At 41.6% G+C, this 20,237-nt stretch overlaps 1 protein-coding gene across 5 annotated transcripts in view; it reads right to left on the reverse strand.

Annotated features, from left to right (window-relative positions):
* The window catches only part of LOC126271856 (proton-coupled folate transporter-like), a 247,947-nt gene that overhangs the window by 8,448 nt on the left and 219,262 nt on the right, over positions 1 to 20,237 (reverse strand). The window contains exon 6 of one of the 5 annotated variants that reach the window (XM_049974237.1): positions 984 to 1,131. The exons of the other annotated variants lie outside the window; for them this stretch is intronic. Within the exon in view, the coding sequence (XP_049830194.1) occupies positions 984 to 1,131 (148 nt within the window). The remainder of the gene's footprint in view (positions 1 to 983; positions 1,132 to 20,237) is intronic. 5 annotated transcript variants of the gene reach the window in all.

A 20,237-nucleotide genomic window follows, 5' to 3' on the forward strand; every position in this document is an offset into this window, starting at 1 on the left:
ATTGTTCTCTCGGCCATGCGCGACCATACAGTCGGTGGCGTACCCTGAGTCAGGCAGGAAATGGGCTCGTTTGCAGCGAGAGCAGTCTCCATAAGTCCGGGGCTACCGGCGAGGACTGCCAGCACTGAGACAGCTGTTGCAGATTCCAATGGGAAAGCAGCAGACAGGGTCGCACCCAAAGACAGCACTGGACTCAGGAGGCCCACAACATCATCTTTTCGGAAGCCTACCAGTTCTGTGTACAGCAACGCGATGGACGTATCAGTGTGTCCAGGCTCTGATGAAAACCGATGTCACCACACTACATTAGTCATCATCGTAAAGGTTCAACAAAGGGTGTGACGGAATTCCGTGCCAATAAGTACACCACACGATCATCAGTCGTTCGCATAGTTTTTAATGAACACAGCAGACGCGCTGTCTCTTACGTTTTAAGGCCAGTACCTGTGAGCTGACTTGGAGACCTGTGAGACGCCATTCTTCAATAACATAGAGCTAATACTCAAGTTGCTGGTGCTGTCCTGGCCCACACAGGGTGTTCGACTTTTGTCCTTGCCAGAACGTACTTCAAACGTTTCATTCACTGAAAAGACCTAGTCACGTATCTCCGAGAACCTGGTTTGAGATAGTTCACCAGCCACTACGATTGATAAGTCCTGGCACAAAGCTGAATGCCCGCGGAATGACGTACCCGCGTGTGCGATCCAAGCTCTGTGATAACCAGTCGGACGAGAATTGTTTATGCTGTCAGCTCCGCCCACTCTGTACCCCAAATCACCTAGAAATGTAATATTTTTTCCTCTTCTGTTGGGTATAAGCACGATAAGTAAAATTTCGTTATTTACGATCTTTCGTGATGTTGCAATTTTGAAGGATATCAGGGTACGCTAAGATCATTTCTTTGAGCAACATTTAGTTAATGGCTGTATTACAGGGATATCAAGCGAATGTTTAACACATCTCTGAATAGGTTGAGTGATTACCTATAAAGGTGAGCATGCCGCTGATGACGACAAAGATGACGATGAAGATGGTGGCCCGGCCGTTATGTGGCCGCTTCTTGAGGCACGTCTTGAGCGCGTCGCGCACCAACTGCGGCCGGAAGATCCCCTTGCAGCAGCCACAGCTCTCCTGAGGGCAGCAGACACACCAACGTTTTAGAAGTATTCGTTCTGACACGCCCTTCAACAGCCACACCTTCATCGAGCGAATGATCCACACTGAGTTGACAAAAGTCATGGGATACAGATATAGAAATATTTTTTGCAATTTGTTTTTACAAAAACATTTCGATATTCACACTTTAGCTTCACATTTATCACCATAGTAGTTATTTAAACTGTCATGTCCACATCAGACTTTGGATGTGGCGAGTTCATCGTATGTGGAAACATGGAAATGTATGTATAATCACCTGAAGATGTGTGCAATCCCGAAACTCGTTGTCTCATAAACAAAGCACTTTCACCGTATAAAGAGACAGTAACGAAGTACAACAGCCTTCATTATGAATTAAATTAACTTGAGTTCTATAACGTAACAGGGGTGAAGATGTGCACATATTTATGATAATGCTCGAATAAGCAGATTTTTATGGAATATACAGCAAGTAGTCTCCTCTTTTATTCAAGAACGTGACCTCCTACCACCATACAGTGTGTGTGTGTGTACTCTCATGATTGTATAGTTACACTTTCGTTTTCCTGTTCTCTCTCTAAAATAATTTCAGGCAAAATTCCTTACGAATTGTCGTGTAAACCAGCACGCTGGCCAGTTGTTGTGTATCATCCTTTCTGCAGGCGGGCATGTGTCATTCAATTGTAGGACACTGAACTGTGGAGTTCTGAGAACCAACAAGCTTGTCTTTCGTTAATGATTTTCATTGTTTGTTAAGCTCACTAACATGCTTCTTCCAGTTTAAGTTATGGTCAATATGTGCACCCCAAAATTGGCAGCTTTCTACCCCAGTCACTGATTCTTCTCATGTACTGCATCCATTGCTGATATGACTTTATTTGTTGAATAGTAAAGAATGCAGTATGTTTATCAAAAATTTACAGAGAGTCCATTTTAGGAGGACGATTAATAATTCTTTGGAAAATATCATGTACTAATTCTTCTGTTGCTTTGTCTCTAACAGAATTTATGAAAGCACTAGTATCATTTACTGAAGTACACATTTTGCTTGTTGAATATTAAATGAAAGTGAATATTAAGTGAATGTGGTAAATTATCCACTTATATAAAAATAGGAATGGACCCAAAATTGAACCCTGTGGAACTCCTTTTGTGAATTTACTCCAATCACTACATAATTTTCTCCATTTCCTACGCCGTCTGAAATATTCAGCACAACATCTCTGCATTCTATTTGTCAAGTATGATTCGAACCAGTTGCGTGTAAATCTATATGTTCTATAAAACTTGTATTGTTCTAATGTAGTAACATGGTGTACACAAACGAAGGCGTTGCAGAGATCACAGAAAATACCAAAAGGCGATATATAATTATTTAATGCTTTTGCTATTTGATGAGTGAATGTATAAATTGCGTTTTCAGTCAAGCAACGCTTTTGGAATCCAAACTGTGATATGCTAAGTAAATCGTTTCGACTTAAGTGTGCGACTACTTTGGAGTACATTACGTTTTCGAATATTTCGGGAAAAGATGTCGGTCAGAAAACTGGACGATAACTGTTTAAATCTATCTTGTCACCTTTATTATGTAGTGGTTTAATACTTGCATATTTTAACATGTCTGGAAAAATTGCTGGAGGCAGTGCTGCACTGCGTATATCACTAACGACATCCTTATTAAGTTCTAATTACGTTTCAGAACTCTGTCTGAAATTTAGTTAATCTCACAAGAGCTATTGTGTTTTAGAATTTTTATAATTGTTTTAATTTCAGTGAAGGATGTTGGCCCTTCTTCTAGCTGCTTAAAGTTTTATGGAATGGCATTCTTAATATGTTCTCTTGCTTCTTCTACTGAACCATTTAAACCTATATTTGCTGCTGAACTACTTGCAACTTGTGAATTATCAGTGACAACATTGTCATTTAGTTTAAGTGTTGTGGAGTCTTGTACACTGCTGGTTGTTCTGTCTCCCATTTGACAGTGTCCCATGCGGCTTTAATTTTACTATCGGCATTATTCATTTCTGTCAGGACACATATACTTCTTGAGATTATAATGGCTGTTTGTTTGAAGTTCTCGTTCTTCGTAGCACGAAAGACAGTACGAAAAAATTCACAAGCCTTGTGGACCGCAGCCTTCTTCGAGGGACGGCAGAAATAGTGTAAAGGACAGCAGTGACTTACGTCCTCCGGCGGGGTGTACGGCGGCACGGTCTCCGGCAGCAGGAAGATGGCGTAGAACAGACACGCCAGCATGAGGCAGGCGGCCATCGTGTACACGCCGTAGTACTGCAGGGCGGCCGTGATGGGCGCCGACAGCCCCGAGCCCAGCATCGTGCCTGTGTACTGCGACGCGTCCAGGATTCCCAGCCTGCGGCAGCAAAAGGTCTCAGGCGGGATTCGCGGAATGCCGGCGCACAGAGGGCAAACATAAAGCTTATACCACAATCTGACGTTAACAAAGCAGCGAATGTGCATCAAATAAACTTGTTTCCTGAAATGTAGTTATTTAATACCTCGTATTATTGAAGTAGTCGAATTAAGTCAGGTGATGCTGAGGGAATTAGATTAGGAAATGAGACACTTAAAGTAGTAAAGGAGTTTTGCTACTTGGGGAGCAAAATAACTGATGACGGTCGAAGTAGAGAGGATATAAAATGTAGGCTGGCAATGGTAAGGAAAGCGTTTCTGAAGAAGAGAAATTTGTTAACATCTAGTATAAATTTACGTGTCAGGAAGTTGTTTCTGAAAGTATTTGTATGGATTGTAGCCATGTATGGAAGTGAAACAGGGTCGATAAATATTTTGGACAAGAAGAGAATAGACTCTTTCGAAATGTGGTGCTACAGAAGAATGCTGAAGATTAGATGGGTAGATCACATAGCTAATCAGGAAGTATTGAATAGGATTGGGGAGAAGAGATGTTTGTGGCACAACTTGACTAGAAGAAGGGATCGGTTGGTAGGACATGTTCTGAGGCATCAAGGGATCACCAGTTTAGTATTTGAGGGCAGCGTGGAGGGTAAAAATCGTAGAGGGAGACCAAGAGATAACTACACTAAGCAGATCCAGAAGGATATAGGTTGCAGTAGGTACTGGGAGATGAAGAAGCTTGCATAGGTTAGAGTAGCACGGAGAGCTGCATCAAACCAGTCTCTGGACTGAAGACCACAGAAACAACAACATTATTGAGGTAATAAAACGTGCTTACCACGTCGTAGTGGACACGAAAATAAAAAAAAAACGACAAACAATTAAAAAACGTACGATACTTTTATTCGAACAGGCAGTCTAGGTAGTGTGTATTGCAATAGTTGGTCTATATAGAAGATGCCAAACCTAGTCACAGTGCTCTGTTTACTTACTAAGAGAACCGACAGCAGTGTATCATAGCACCTACTATAATGTTGTTTTAAACATCTTCCCCAGCCTGGACCACTGGAGAGCTTAGGTCCTTTTCAGCTGTCATCCAATGAGATGCGACTGGACCAGGAAGGTTCGAAATCTGGAATATTTGCTTTGGACACAGCATCTTCGAAATTTGCTATACAAAAAGTAACACCTCCTGAAAACTTGCTTCAAAATTCAGGGATTACCATAGAGACGTTAATGATATCGCATTGTAGACTCGCGGTGCAACTGCATCTAACGTACACAAACTGTCGAGGTCAAGTTTCATAACTGGAATACTGTACTTATATATTTGATCTTTAGACATCTTACTTTGTACGACTGTTTTATAATTTCAAAAGTGTTTTTATGGATACGTAGAAAAGACATTTTTTCAATACTAGACTATAAACACAAACTTTTTGTTTTTCTTTCTAATAGAAAACTCGTAAAGTAAACACCAGGGCAACTCTGGGGCTGTCAGATAAAGTCTAATTAAAATTACTTGATAGTTGACGCTTCATGTGTTGGAGGTGTATTCATCCAGTCAGAGCGCTTAACATCACGCCTGAACTGTACACAGTTGCCAGACTGCCACAGAATGGCCAGTTAGTTAAAATACAGTTCCTTATCTAGCTTTTCTTCATGTTGCGTTTGGATCCCGAATCCTGTGTCTGGCCCTTTTATTTCGCATTTTATGACACACACACACACACACACACACACACACACACACACACACACACACACGACGATGGTAGTGAAATATGCACATTTCGTACACGCCACTAGCCAAAGACTGCTGGATTCTTTCGTACAAGATGCTATTTGGATTCAATTATCATCACAGAGATCGGCCTACAGTAGGTAAACGTCGTACGACATGATGTAAAACCGAACTTTTTGCACGCAGAAAATGATCGTTGCAACTGACTTTGTATTCAAATAAATATAAGGACGTAGTCTGAAGCTCCTCCGCAGTGTATGGTAACACGGCAGTGTACAGCGTAAATTAGACGGGTTCGCATATCGCCAGGTGAGAAAAACGGTTTTTTCATTCTTAAATCTTTACCAAAGTAATTCTGATTATAATTGTTTCTAATTACATGGTTTCAATGAAATATTTTATTTTTAATCTTTTGGTGGATCATTTTGATCTTCGTATTATCTTCTTTATTTGCTCTTATTTTCCTTCCTATCGTTTTCGTTTCTTATGAAGTCTGCTATTGCCGCCTATAACCTATAAATCTGTTACAATCAGAGCTGCTCGTCGCTGGCATCGCATCATAGCGCTTAGCAGAAACAAAAAGTCACAATTTGGTTTTAAGGTTGAAACTGAGTTTCTTTTTGTTTGGAATTTGCTCCTACATGTCAGCTTTAAAAGCCGGGAGCAAAACGAGCCTGATTTACAGTTCTGTGACAGGCTGCTGAACGCCATTTTGTTGAATAAAATACACTTCAAGAGGCTGTGTTTATGTTGTGACACGACTGTAAGTTCAGGGTTATAAAACAGGTTGTCTGCCAGAGTTCAGTGACTGGTCGTTTAAAATCAGAGCATCTCATGTTCCCGCCATTCTTGATGGCAGCAGCTTACAGTGTTGCTGCACGTTACATGAACAGCATTTCAGCAGCTGTTAAGTATTCCGCCATATTTGCCTTTAACCGAATGATAGGCTATGTGGCAACATTGTAGCGCCAAGTGACAGATGTCAACTTCAAGTAATTATAAGCGTATTATAGAAAGTGGTATAATGGGAGTACCGTTCAAAAAAAATTGTTCAAATGGCTCTGAGCACTATGGGACTTAACAGCTGCGGTCATCAGTCCCCTAGAAATTAGAACTACTTAAACCTAACCAACCGAAGGACATCACACACATCCATGTCCAAGGCAGAAGTCGAACCTGCGACCGTAGCATCGCACGGTTCCGGACTGCACGCCTAGAACCGCGAGACCACCGCGGCCGGCTGCGGGAGTACCGTCTGTTACGCACTTCACAGACGGTCGCCAGGTGTAAAAGTAGGAGGAAGAGAGGCGCCAGCTTCAGCTTGCAAGGACGTACCGGACTGCCTTGTCGTCGACAGGGGCGACGTCCGCGATGTAGATGTTGGCCACGCCCATGAGGTTCATCACGCCGCCGCTGAAGGATGTCACCACAGAGGGCAGCAGCAGCAACTCGGGCTGCAGGTCTGGCACCGCCGACAGCACAGCCCACGCCACGTACGCCACGGTGTTGCCTGAGCACAGCACACATAGTTTCCGTCACACACCCGGCGGCCACTGTGCGCGATCAGTGAAAACCTAAGCGTCGGTCATATTGCTCTGTGCCAACTATTTGGATTGAAAATACGCAACAAATATCGAAAATACCAATGTATGATATGTATTTGTAGTCTGAATACGGGAAACCGTTGGCTGAGTAATGAAATGACGACAAGAAAAATTGGTGCCGCGCCTGGATTCGAATACTGATTTCTAACTTAGCGCAAACTGTCGCCTTATAACTGGGCTTTCCGAGCACGAATAACGGCCAGACACAAACATCTATAGCTCGTCGATAAAGTGTCTACAACCCTCAATAGTATATCCATTACGTATATTCCTATACAGAGGAGACATTTTAATTGAATGTCACATAACTGGTTTAGGTGCAGAAGTGTGATACATCAAACTTATCCGCGGACAACGGGCAAACGACTTTCAATTAAAATGTTTCCCCTGTATGGGAATGCACTAATGGATGTATGAGTGCAGGTTGTAAACGCCTGGTTTGTGTCTTGCTCGGAGTGGAGCTTGGATAGCATAATGGTAAGGAGACTGCTCGCAATCAGTGGGAAATCTGGGTTCGCAATACGGATCTTTGACTCGAAATGATATTTGTGTACAAACTGTTACTTCCACTCACGTTAGCTTCGCAGATACTCTTCCGATGATACCTTCGTGGAATTCTGGTTTCTTACCTAATTATCTGCTATGGTAGTGTAAACAGTGATGGAACCGTGGTTAACGTACCGAGGAATGACCATATGAAGATGGGGCGGCGACCGAACTTATCGCTCCAGCTGCCGATGAATAATGCGACGAAAGCGGGGACCACCGACTCGATGATGGTCTTGTTCATGATCAGCGTGACGGCTTCGGTGCGCTTGTCGTCCGGGCAGTCGGTCGTGTCTTTCATGCGGCACACGCGCTCTGTGAGGAGGGCGCCAACGAACGAACCCACTGCCGTGTTGGAAAACATGAACAGCAGCACCATGGGCTCCACCGTCGGCCGCACCCGCCACCATTGCGCTGAAATATCCTTAGGTTAGCTCCACGCAGCACCGAACAAACTAAAAAAATTGTATTGCTTGCCTCAACGTGAGACTGGAGTCAATAAGGGCATAGAAATTTCTGTACGGGAAGTGATTTCTGTGCAAGAAAAAAGTCTATGTGTGAATGAATGTGAGACTGACAAGCAATGCCTTCTCTAATTTAGCAAGTGATCATTTAGAATATTTACAGGACAGTCCACGAGCACAATATTTCGGCGAGAAAACTCTCTTGGCACCGTCAGGTGCACTGACGTACTGACACGGCCGCATCCCCTTCCACCATAACATGGGGGGGGGGGGGGGGGGGGGGTGGTAGTCCGTGCTCGAAGGCGCACCCCACCTAGGCAAGGGAAAAACCCACCGATTAAATCGATACTAGTATTTTAGTCCGTGACAGTCGGGTATTTCTTTGGTCTCGGTTGTAAGAGATTTCTTCCATTTTTCAGTTCGCCATAGCAGCAGTACAAAAATTTTTGGTTTTTAAATAAAACTTGCTTTTAAAAAAAAGATTAGTGTTTGTTCGTACCATTTTTACATAGCTTTGAAATAATGGTTTATTATGGATACTGAGAAAAGCAATCAGCATTATTTTAATAACATTACCTGCAATTAGAAACTAGCAACAAACGACGTGGCATAAGAATTGGTACAGCATCGCAAAGACAATAATGTACCTGTTGCCATGTGGCGTGGTCTAATGGACTATCTGTGTGTGCGTGCAGTGGCCGAGAATAACCCCCACCTTCTCTATTAGGGATGCCGAAAACAGACAGGGTAAAACCGATACCAGTACTTCAGTTCTTATTTACAGATATTTTTCGATATTTTTTGCTCTCTGTTATAATACGTATTTTTTTATTTTTAGTAACAACTGAGTAAAAAACTAAAATATCAGTTAGCCACGGCAACAGTAATAAATTTTTCGTTTTCAAATGAACCTTTTTTGCAAAGAGACGAGTAATTTCTATTCATAAAATTTCCATTGCTTTGAAATACTGGGATATTACGGAAATTGGTATAAATTATGAATCAAAAAATCAAACATAAATCAATGATATAATAATGAAGAGTTTATTTATTGTTAAGTGATCAGCACAATTTTAATAACAATGGCAATAGGAAACAGCAACACAGGCGAGGCATAAGAATTGGTTCAACATTGCTTAGACAATAATTTATCTTTTACCATGTGGCGTGCAGTGTACTACGTGTGTATATGTACATGGGTGTACAAAACTTCCTTCATGTTGTGACTTATCGCTGTCGTCGTCGGGCATTATATTGGTCTTTCTATTATTTGCTGTCAAAGTGTGAACTGGACTACACGTTACGAGAACTAGATCCGAATAAAAGATTTGTTTATGTCTCGTGCATGAAATCAGTCCGTGAAACGCAAGTATCGACTTACGCAGTGCTCTAATGTTGAGATGCTACGTTCTTGTAATGGATCCTTGATATTACATCTCCTTGAATTTAAGAACGTTTTTGTATCACGTGTTGGACACTGAATGACAGACTGCTAACACGCACAAGCATTGTAAGCATGTGGTCCCAAATACAGAAACAATGTTATAGGGTGTCTTCTATTTTACATTACCTGTATATGAATTCAGTTACTTTCAAGATTGGTCAGTTAATTACGAAATGTTGCTGATGTGAGTAACCGTCTTCCGTTTCAGACTATACTTTCTTCCTTCAGCATCTTATAAGACTTTTTTTGTGCAACATAGGTGCTAATGATTTTGACATATCTAAAGGTGAATAGCGTCTACCATTATAAATTGGTGAAAATGAATGTCTATAATCATTGTTTATGGGCCGCTGTACTGCACAGAGCGCGCGCTTAAAAGTATTCATTTCGCGCACACTTCTTGTTCCCAATGTCACTGTGGGTGACAGATATGTCAGATTGCGAGAAACACAAATCCAATACTTTTTGGAGTTACCTCTTGGTTCATGAGGTAACCGCGCATGACATGTTCCTCACACGAATCTGAAGATATTGTAACACTGGGGCGTTGTGCGAAAAATTAGCACAGTTCTCCCGTCATATTCGAACACTATACTTCCTCTATGAGTGAGTCAGCATACTGGTTGCACCATATATACTATGGTATAGTCTGCATTTCATTACATCTCCCAAACTTACACTGTTAACTCTTACAGATGTATTCTATCATTTCGCAGATAACTCTGCCTCCTCTCTCAAGAAATGTGTCGTTATATTCGTCCATTATGTACTCTATGCTCCACACTAAGACAAAAAATTTCGCATATAGATATCACTGAAGTAAACTTAGCACTACCGTTTCGAGCATTCTCCTGAAGAAAGCGGAAGCTGCGTTCAGTGTTTTCTGAGGTCGGCGATTCCATTCGCGTCCTGGACTGCATTATGACCTACGATGCTCTACAGTGTCATCCTCTCGCACAAACAAGTACTGTCGAATGACCTTCATCGTGTACAGCTGATATTATTCGACGGTACATTCCATTTAGTAACGTTCGTTCACATTGTTGTTGTGGTCTTCAGTCTAGAGACTAGTTTTGATTCAGCTCTCCATGCTACTCTGTTCTGTGCATGTTACTTCATCCCCCAGTACCTACTGCAACCTATATCCTTCTGAATCTGTTTAGTGTATTCATCTCTTGGTCTCCCTCTACGATTTTTATCCTCCTCGCTGCCCTCAATTACTAAATTGGTGATCCCTTGATGCCTCAGAACATGTCCTACCAACCGATCCCTTCTGCTAGTCAAGTTGTGACACGAATTTCTCTTCTCCCCAGTTCTATTCAGTACCTCCTCATTAGTTATGTGATCTACCCATCTAACCTTCAGCATTCTTCTGTAACAACACTTTTCGAAAGCTTCTATTCCCTTCTTGTTGAAACTATGTATCGTCCACGTTTCGCTTCCATAGGTGGCTACACTCCATACAAATACTTTCAGTAACAACTTCCTCACACTTAAATCTATACTCGATGTTAACAAATTTCTCTTATTCAGAAACGCATTCCTTGCCATTGCCAGTCTACATTTTATATCCTCTCTACTTCGACCATTATCAGTTATTTTGCTCCCCAAATAGCAAAACTCCTTTGCTACTTTAAGTGTCTCATTTCCTAATACAATTCCCTCAGCATCACCCGACTTAATCGACTATATTCCATTATCCTCGTTTTGCTTTTGTTGATGTTCATCTTATATCCTCCTTTCAAGACACTGTCCATTCGGTTCAGCTGCTCTTCCAGGTCCTTTGCTGTCTCTGACAGAATTCCAATGTCATCGGCGAACCTCAAAATTTTAATTTCTTTACCATGGATTTTAATTCCTATTCCGAATTTTTCTTTTGTTTCCTTTCTCCAAAGGTGTCTAATCTTCCTGTAGGGACTATCTATCTTACCCCTAGTGATATACGCCTCTACATCCTTACATTTGTCCTCTTGCCATCCCTGATTAGCCATTTTCCACCTCCTGTCGATCTCATTTTTGAGACATTTGTATTCCTTTTTGCCTGCTTCATTTACTTCATTTTTATATTTTCTCCTTTCATTAATTAATTTCAGTTACCCAAGGATTTCTATTAGCCCTCGTCTTTTTACCTACTTGATCCTCTGCTGCCTTCACTATTTAATCTCTCAAAGGTACCCATTCTTCTTCTACTGTATTTCTTTCCCCCATTCTTGTCAATCTTCATTCTTAATGCTCTCCCTGAAACTCTCTAAAACCTCCGGTTCTGTCAGTTTATCCAGGTCCCATCTCCTTAAATTCCCACCTTTTTGCAATTTCTTTAGTTTTAATCTACAGTTCATAACCAATAGATTGTGGTCAGAGTCCACAACTGCCCCTGGAAATGTCTTACAATTTAAAACCTTGTTCCTAAATCTCTGTCTGACCATTATATAATCTATCTGATACCTTCTAGTATCTCCAGGCTTCTTCCATGTATACAGCCTTCTTTATGATTCTTCAACTAAGTGTTAGCTATGATTAAGATATGCTCTGTGCAAATTTCTACCAGGCGGCTTTCTCTTTCATTTCTTAGCCCCAATCCATATTCACCTACTACGTTTCCTTCTCTTCCTTTTCCTGCTATTGAATTCCAGTCACTCATGGCTATTAAATTTTCGTCTCCCTTCACTATCTGAATAATTTATTTTATCTCATCATACATTTCATGAATCTCTTCATCATCTGCGGAGCTAGTCGGCATATAAACTTGTACTACTGTGGTAGGCGTGGGTTTTGTATCTATCTTGGACACAATAATGCGTTCACTATGCTGTTTATAGTAGCTTACCCGCATTCCTATTGTTTTATTCATTATTAAACCTACTCCTGCAGTACCCTTATTTGATTTTGTATTTATAACCCTGTATTCACCTGACCAGAAGTCTTGTTCCTCCTGCCACCGAACTTCACTAATTCCCACTACATCTAACTTTAACCTATTCATTTCCCTTTTTAAATTTTGTAACCTACCTGCCCCTAAGAACGCCAGTTGCCTTTCTCCTGATAACAACGGCTACCTCTATCGTTGAGGCATGCAAGCCTCCCCACCAACGACAAGGTCCATGGTTCATGGGGGGGAGCATTCGTTCTTACTGTTCCGAAAACATTCCAAAGTCTGTGCTAGGTTTATGTAGTACTAATCCGAAATACTCATCAGTAATTACACTATGATGAAATATCACTCTCAGCTGGTTTGCTCAGGCTATTCCTATTTGCCAAGTGAAGATCATAATATTAATATTCATATTAGTACGCTCAGCCAGATATAACACAACATGCACCGGGACAGAAAAGAGATGAGATAATACAAGTTCTCCAATCTTTAGAATGAACAGTTACGCCGACATCACTCTAGCAAGGTTTGAAGACGACATGTGTACACCATTTAAATTCAACCTCCTTTATACACCAAAGGCAACTACGTGCAGAATATCCCGTTTTCTTTGGTACGTAGGACACTATATATTTTCTCTGCTATAGCGCGTGTTATGCCCGTTTCACAGTTAAAAGCTTTTCGTCGGGCTGAAGACGTATGTGACAAGGTTCCGTTAAGTGCGGCATATGTCATATGTGAGTGCAGGAGAGCCGTGCCTCTCGTTGTATCATTTACGATACCTTTGCGCATGGTCAGAGCATTTGTGAGTTTTTTTATCTATTGACTGAGACAACTTAGCTAAAGTCTTGATTCTAACTATAAACGAAGCCCGACGATCCCTTAAGTGTCAGCGCAATTACAATCAGATTCAGCTAAGTAGCGAAACCTAAAGGGTACGAAATATCGATATACATTCTTATAGCTACAGGCAGAAACAGAAAGAACACATGACAACGTAAAAATCTAAATATTTATAGTGCTAGAAAACTGCCTGCAAAGAAATAGGACTAGTAAATTGCTCTTTGGCCTTTACATACGACAATTATCTGGGTGGTACACGCTGTCTGGTAGCGATTATACTCACCTTTGCGTGAAGACTTGATTTCCTCCCCGTCATTGAGAATGGCTGACTGGGGGTCGGTGCAGGACACATCGTCTTGAACTGAAAGCTTCCGTTCGGTGTCCATGGTCTTCAAAGGGCAGAAACTCTGCAAATAACCCAGCAACTATTACATGCATTGGCTTAGATTGTTGCCAAATGAAGAGTAACTACTTGTTTACTCTAATGACAGAAGAAACATGAGTATTACTTCAGTCATTGTAAGATGTTTCGTTGTTGTTCTTCTGGGAGGGGGGGGGGGTATGGAATTCATGAGAGGATAATCCAGGTCAGCTGATACAGAAACGGTCCTGTTTCCAAAACTGCGATAGTGTGATTGGGTGTGGTCAGTTTACTGCCCTGGTTTACACAGTTAAAATGAGCTATGTCTCCAATGGAGAGACACGATCGTATTCGGTTGACAGCTTTGCTGTATTTGCTATATGCGCATTGCCACTAGGTATCTCCTACTTATTATTTATGTTTTCTGTTGAACATTAAAACAGATCACTAAAACCACCACTCAAATAGCGTGTTGATCCACCTCTAACGCTGAAATTGGCTGCAATGAAGGTAACGAACATGTCCTCCGCAGTAGACTTGGTCCACATGCATATGCAATGCGCTTCCTGTACGTTCCGAGGAACGATTTGTGATATCTAATCTGATTCTGTGTAATCTGCATCGAAACAATGGTACTTGAGGTTCAGGATATCAAATAGAGGTTCTTACCATTATCATACAGTATGAAAAACTTTCCTGCGAGATATTGCCCCCACCATCTGGCCCATGTCCCTTGAAGCATGTGTCAAGCTAGCGTTCTCCAGGAAAATCACGAATCCTGAAGGAAACAGCTTCATCTCACAAATCGACACATCTGTTGCTTTCTAGTCCATTGGGGTTGTTTACGTGGCGTGCCTACTGTAGACTTTGTCACCGAGTCACACGTACGAGTCGTCAGCTGCAGAGGCCCATTTGCAACACTGCGCCGTGGACGATGTCCTCCGTAATACGTGTGCTTTTACCATCGCTGACTGTTACGTCACTACAGACTGCTCACAATACCGCTCTAACGAGTTGACGAAGTAGTTGTGACGTCAGTGGTTCTGCGTGGAGCGCGGCCGCCCAGTACAGTGCCGCTCCTCCGTGACTCGCCCTCTCTGAGGAACAACGAGCCGTTCCGTCGGTGTCGTCGCTCCTCTTGTTCTTGTTGCCCAGCCACCAGGCCGTCGCTGTCGCCCAAGTCGCTTACACCGTTAGCTTCTCCACACTTCGTAGACGTGTTTTCGCCGAATTATTTCTCAGTATCTTCGATTTTTTTTCTGTTAGTATCTTTCGCGGACAGTCCAAAAGCCATTGGTCGGCCCCTGAGTATACAAACAGTATAGTCCAATTGGTGATTTTATGTTGTAATAAGTGCCGCTTGTTTATTATGTTACTATAGCAATTGGAATAACAAACTGCGACTTTCATACCAGTGCTGGGGATGGGATTATGCAGGAACATTTCCGATCATTCCACCACGGCTGCTGTGTTACTGCCATGTAATTACATTGAGGCGCGAAAAGTCATGCGATACGTCCTAATATCGTGTCGGATCTCCTTCTGCCCGGTGTAGTGAAGCAGCTCGATGTAGCATGGACCCAACAAGCCGTCACAAGTCCGCTGCAGAAATACTGAGTTGTTCTGCCTCTATAGTCGTCCATAACTGCCGAAGTGTTGCTAGTGCCAGATTTTGTGCTCGAACTGACCTCTCAGTTATGTCCCATGACTTTTCAATGGGATTGATGTCGGGCAATCTGGATGGCCATATTATTCACCGGAATTATCCAGAATTATCTCAATAGCGAGGAGTTGTGGCCCAGTGACATGGCGCTTTGTCCTCCATAAACATTCCATCGTTTTTAGGAAGACTGCAAATGGTTTCAAAGTAGCCGAAAAAAGCCATTAACAGTCTCAATAATCGATACATTTGCACCAGCGGACCCAGTCCATTCCATGTATAGTAGCGGGAGCCATTATGGAGCCAGATTGCACACTGCCTTGTTGACAGGTGGGGTCCATGGCTTCGTGGCATCTGCACCACATTCGAACCCTACCCTCAGCCTGCAATCAAGACTCATCTGACCAAGCCACGGTTTTTCAGTCGTCTACGGTGCGATCGATATGGTCACTAGCTCCAATTACCATTCCATATTCAAAGTTGTTAATTCCCGTCGTGCTGTCATAGTCATCTAGGAAATCTTTTAACATGAATAACCCGAATACCAAATGAGACCTCCTCCAGCACACTGCCCTTTTATACCTTATGTACGAGATACTACCGCCATCTGTATACGTGAATATCGCTATCCCATGTCTTTTGTCACCTCAGCCTATATCACAACTAGTTTCTTGTGTGAATGTTCCGCTTCCTTCAAACGAGGCAGTACCTCTTTGGTTATAATTTTCTGAATCGCCTCCATATCAGTGCGGAGCAGAGGAACAGTAACCATATGTTCGTTGCTGTCTGCTGCTTTCACAAGAAAGAACACATTTACCACAGCTTCTAGTAAAGTGTGGACTGCACTTACTCATTACTGCAAATATTTTGTTGTAAACTACTTGCGAAGAAAAAAATCAGAATATACTGGTACAGAATGATTTCAGAGATGTGGGTAGACATTAAACAAACATTTACAACAAGGAAGTACTTTAGATGCACTGTCGAGAGTAACGAATTTTACAAAGCGACGGAATGAGGAGACTGGGATAGGACATAGGAGAACGCAAGAAAATACAAGTGGCCTCGTGAAGCTCCAGTGCAGAAAAACCTGATATCAACCAATGCGGAGCGTAGTTCGTCAAAAAGCAAAGGAGGAGAAGAAGATCGTAACAGTCATCTTTGACGAAGCAAATACTTTATTTACTATGTACGACTAGAGACGCAAGCATCATAATCATTTTAGGCAAATAAATCAATACTAAGAAACGCAAATAATAACTGAAATTACGCTAATCAGGTTCAAATGGCTCTGAGCATTATGGGACTTAACTTCTGAGGTCATCAGTCCCCTAGAACTTAGAACTACTTAAACCTAACTAACCTAAAGACATCACCCACATCCATGCCCGAGGCAGGATTCGAACCTGCGACTGTAGCGGTCGTGCGGTTCCAGACTGTAGCGTCTAGAACCGCTCGGTTCCTGCGGCCGGCCGCTAATCAGGATTAGCAGTGTTGGCCCATGTACTACTGCCCTACACAGAAATACAAGATGTTGTTGTTGTTGTTGTCTTCAGTCCTGAGACTGGTTTGATGCAGCTCTCCATGTTACTCTATCCTGTGCAAGCTGCTTCATCTCCCAGTACCTACTGCAACCCACATCCTTCTGAATCTGCTTAGTGTACTCATCTCTCGGTCTCCCTCTACGATTTTTACCCTCCACGCTGCCCTTCAATGCTAAATTTGTGATCCCTTGATGCCTCACAACATGTCCTACCAACCGATCCCTTCTTCTAGTCAAGTTGTGCCACAAACTTCTCTTCTTTCCAATCCTATTCAATACCTCCTCATTAGTTATGTGATCTACCCATCTAATCTTCAGCATTCTTCTGTAGCACCACATTTCAAAAGGTTCTATTCTCTTCTTGTCCAAACTAGTTATCGTCCATGTTTCACTTCCATACATGGCTAGACTCCAAACAAATACTTTCAGAAACGACTTCCTGATACATAAAGCTATATTCGATGTTAACAAATTTCTCTTCTTCAGAAACGTTTTCCTTGCCATTGCCAGTCTACATTTTATATCGTCCCTACTTCGACCATCATCAGTTATTTTACTTCCTAAATAGCAAAACTCCTTCACTACTTTAAGTGTCTCATTTCCTAATCTAATTCCCTCAGCATCACCCGATTTAATTTGACTACATTCCATTATCCTAGTTTTCCTTTTGTTGATGTTCATCTTATATCCTCTTTTCAAGGCACTGTCCATTCCGTTCAACTGCTCTTCCAAATCCTTTGCCGTCTCTGACAGAATTACAATGTCATCGGCGAACCTCAAAGTTTTTACTTCTTCTCCATGAATTTTAATACCTCCTCCAAATTTTTCTTTTGTTTCCTTTACTGCTTGCTCAATATACAGATTGAATAACATCGGGGAGAGGCTACAACCCTGTCTCACTCCTTTCCCAACCACTGCTTCCCTTTCATGCCCCTCGACTTTAATAACTGCCATCTGGTTTCTGTACAAATTGTAAATAGCCTTTCGCTCTCTGTATTTTACCCCTGCCACCTTTAGAATTTGAAAAAGAGTATTCCAGTCAACATTGTCAAAAGCTTTTTCTAAGTCTACAAATGCTAGAAACGTAGGTTTGCCTTTTCTTAATCTTTCTTCTAAGATAAGTCGTAAGGTCAGTATTGCCTCACGTGTTCCAACATTTCGACGGAATCCAAACTGATCCTCCCCGAGGTCTGCATCTACCAGTTTTTCCATTCGTCTGTAAAGAATTCGCGTTAGTATTTTGCAGCCGTGGCTTATTAAACTGATAGTTCGGTAATTTTCACATCTGTCAGCACCTGCTTTCTTTGGGATTGGAATTGTTATATTCTTCTTGAAGTCTGAGGGTATTTCGCCTGTCTCATACATCTTGCTCACCAGCTGGTAGAGTTTTGTCAGGACTGGTTCTCCCAAGGCCGTCAGTAGTTCTAATGGAATGTTGTCTACTCCGGGGGCCTTGTTTCGACTCAGGTCTTTGAGTGCTCTGTCAAACTCTTCACGCAGTATCGTATCTCCCATTTCGTCTTCATCTACATCTTCTTCCATTTCCATAATATTGTCCTCAAGTACATCGCCCTTGTATAAACCTTCTATATACTCCTTCCACCTTTCTGCCTTCCCTTCTTTGCTTAGAACTGGGCTGCCATCTGAGCTCTTGATATTCATACACATGGTTCTCTTCTCTCCAAAGGTCTCTTTAATTTTCCTGTAGGCAGTATCTATCTTACCCCTAGTGAGATAAGCTTCTACATCCTTACATTTGTCCTCTAGCCATCCCTGTTTAGCCATTTTGCACTTCCTGTCGATTTCATTTTTGAGACGTTTGTATTCCTTTTTGCCTGCTTCATTTACTGCATTTTTGTATTTTCTCCTTTCATCAATTAAATTCAATATTTCTTCTGTTACCCAAGGATTTCTAGCAGCCCTCGTCTTTGTACCTACTTTATCATCTGCTGCCTTCACTACTTCATCCCTCAGAGCTACCCATTCTTCTTCTACTGTGTTTCTTTCCCCTATTCCTGTCAATTGTTCCCTTATGCTCTCCCTGAAACTCTGTACAACCTCTGGTTCTTTCAGTTTATCCAGGTCCCATCTCCTTAATTTCCCACATTTTTGCAGTTTCTTCAAGATACTTAAAAATAAAATACGGAACATTCCTTCCAAAGTCATCGTCTGTCACTTTTTGTCACATAAAGACGAACTGAGTGCGAATATATTTTGAAAAAGCATAATCGTTTGGGAAAGAAGTGATGTGGTGAGAGTAATGAATGCAGAGAACTTGAAAGAGAATCAACTATATATACGGTCTGTATTCTATGCGGATCAGTCACAATAAGGTGAGAGATACGTCTCAAAATACTTTTTATTTAATAAATTATACAGCTGGGGAATCGAATCTGGCAGGAATTCTTTAATTCACGGTCTCAAATAAATTATTTCTTGCAACGCCAATACTGTCTTACATCAAGCCGAATCACTTGAATAACTGTGTGACTGGCTGATACAGCTTATCACTATTGCAGACGACGTTTCTTCTCATAGCGCTAACTTACAGATACGACAAACAAGCATCGTAGCTTCTTACCTGTGCTCGGCTGTGTTCCGCGGCAAGTAGACTCAGGCTCATTGTGCTTCACTTTAAATATGGAGAGACCGGATGCCTGTCAAAGGGGTTTTCACAGAATCCTAATGCTCCGCTCTGAGATAAAAGCAACAAGTATCTCAAGGCTCAAGCGAAATGTAATCAAGATAAATATCAAGTTTTACGATAGCTAACAGTTGCGTAGATTGTATTCTTATCGTTTCCTTCCTGTCACGGTCTGATACGCGCCGAAGGTAGCGACAGATGCGGCTTGTAGGTGGCGATTAGTTCGGCCGACAGTATGTGTTAGTCCGAAACCGATGGAACCCGCCTTAAAATGATGAGGATAGTGGTATCTTTTGTTGCCTCGCAGTTACGTAGTTGACTCACATGTTTGTCGGTACCTTTGTCCAGTAAATGGTTTCCTGATGAACTCTGTTCCTAACTTCCGCTAGTAGTTTTATCTCTGTGCGCCTACTAAACTTAGTTTTTACATTTTATCAGCTCTGTCGGTACTTACTGTTCTTTCTATTTACCGTTCCGTTCAGTACCAAATTAACTAGCGCTGGTTGTTTTTATAGATTTCCCTCTAATCTGTTCCTTCTGTTTGTAGTGGTTTTCCACTGATTGCTTTCCTCGTCTTATTTTCTAACATGTCGTCACTTCATACTTTATTTAAGGGGAAATTGTATGTACTAAGCCGCCAATGTCAAATTATCGAATTTTATGAGCAATTATCCTGGAAACTTTTTAAGACACTAACTTACCATTTTCTATAATTATTGAATGCACCTTTCTAGATACAATGAACTAGAATTATTACTAAAATTGTATTGTTGGGCATGTTATCTTTTTTTCCAAACACTCAATTTTTTGACAGAATTTTGTAAATAAATGAACATAAAAACAAAACAAGTTCAGGATATTTTAATTATTCTAGTTCCATATGTTTTGCAAAAACAGACATAATGTCTTTTGGGACAACAGCAATCAGTGAAATTATAATGTTACTTAAAAACCGTCTTGATTGCAAATATTTTTATTCATATGACCGGTTTCGGTTCATTC

This window comes from Schistocerca gregaria, chromosome 1 (genome assembly GCF_023897955.1).
Source record: "Schistocerca gregaria isolate iqSchGreg1 chromosome 1, iqSchGreg1.2, whole genome shotgun sequence".
Lineage (NCBI taxonomy): Eukaryota > Metazoa > Arthropoda > Insecta > Orthoptera > Acrididae > Schistocerca > Schistocerca gregaria.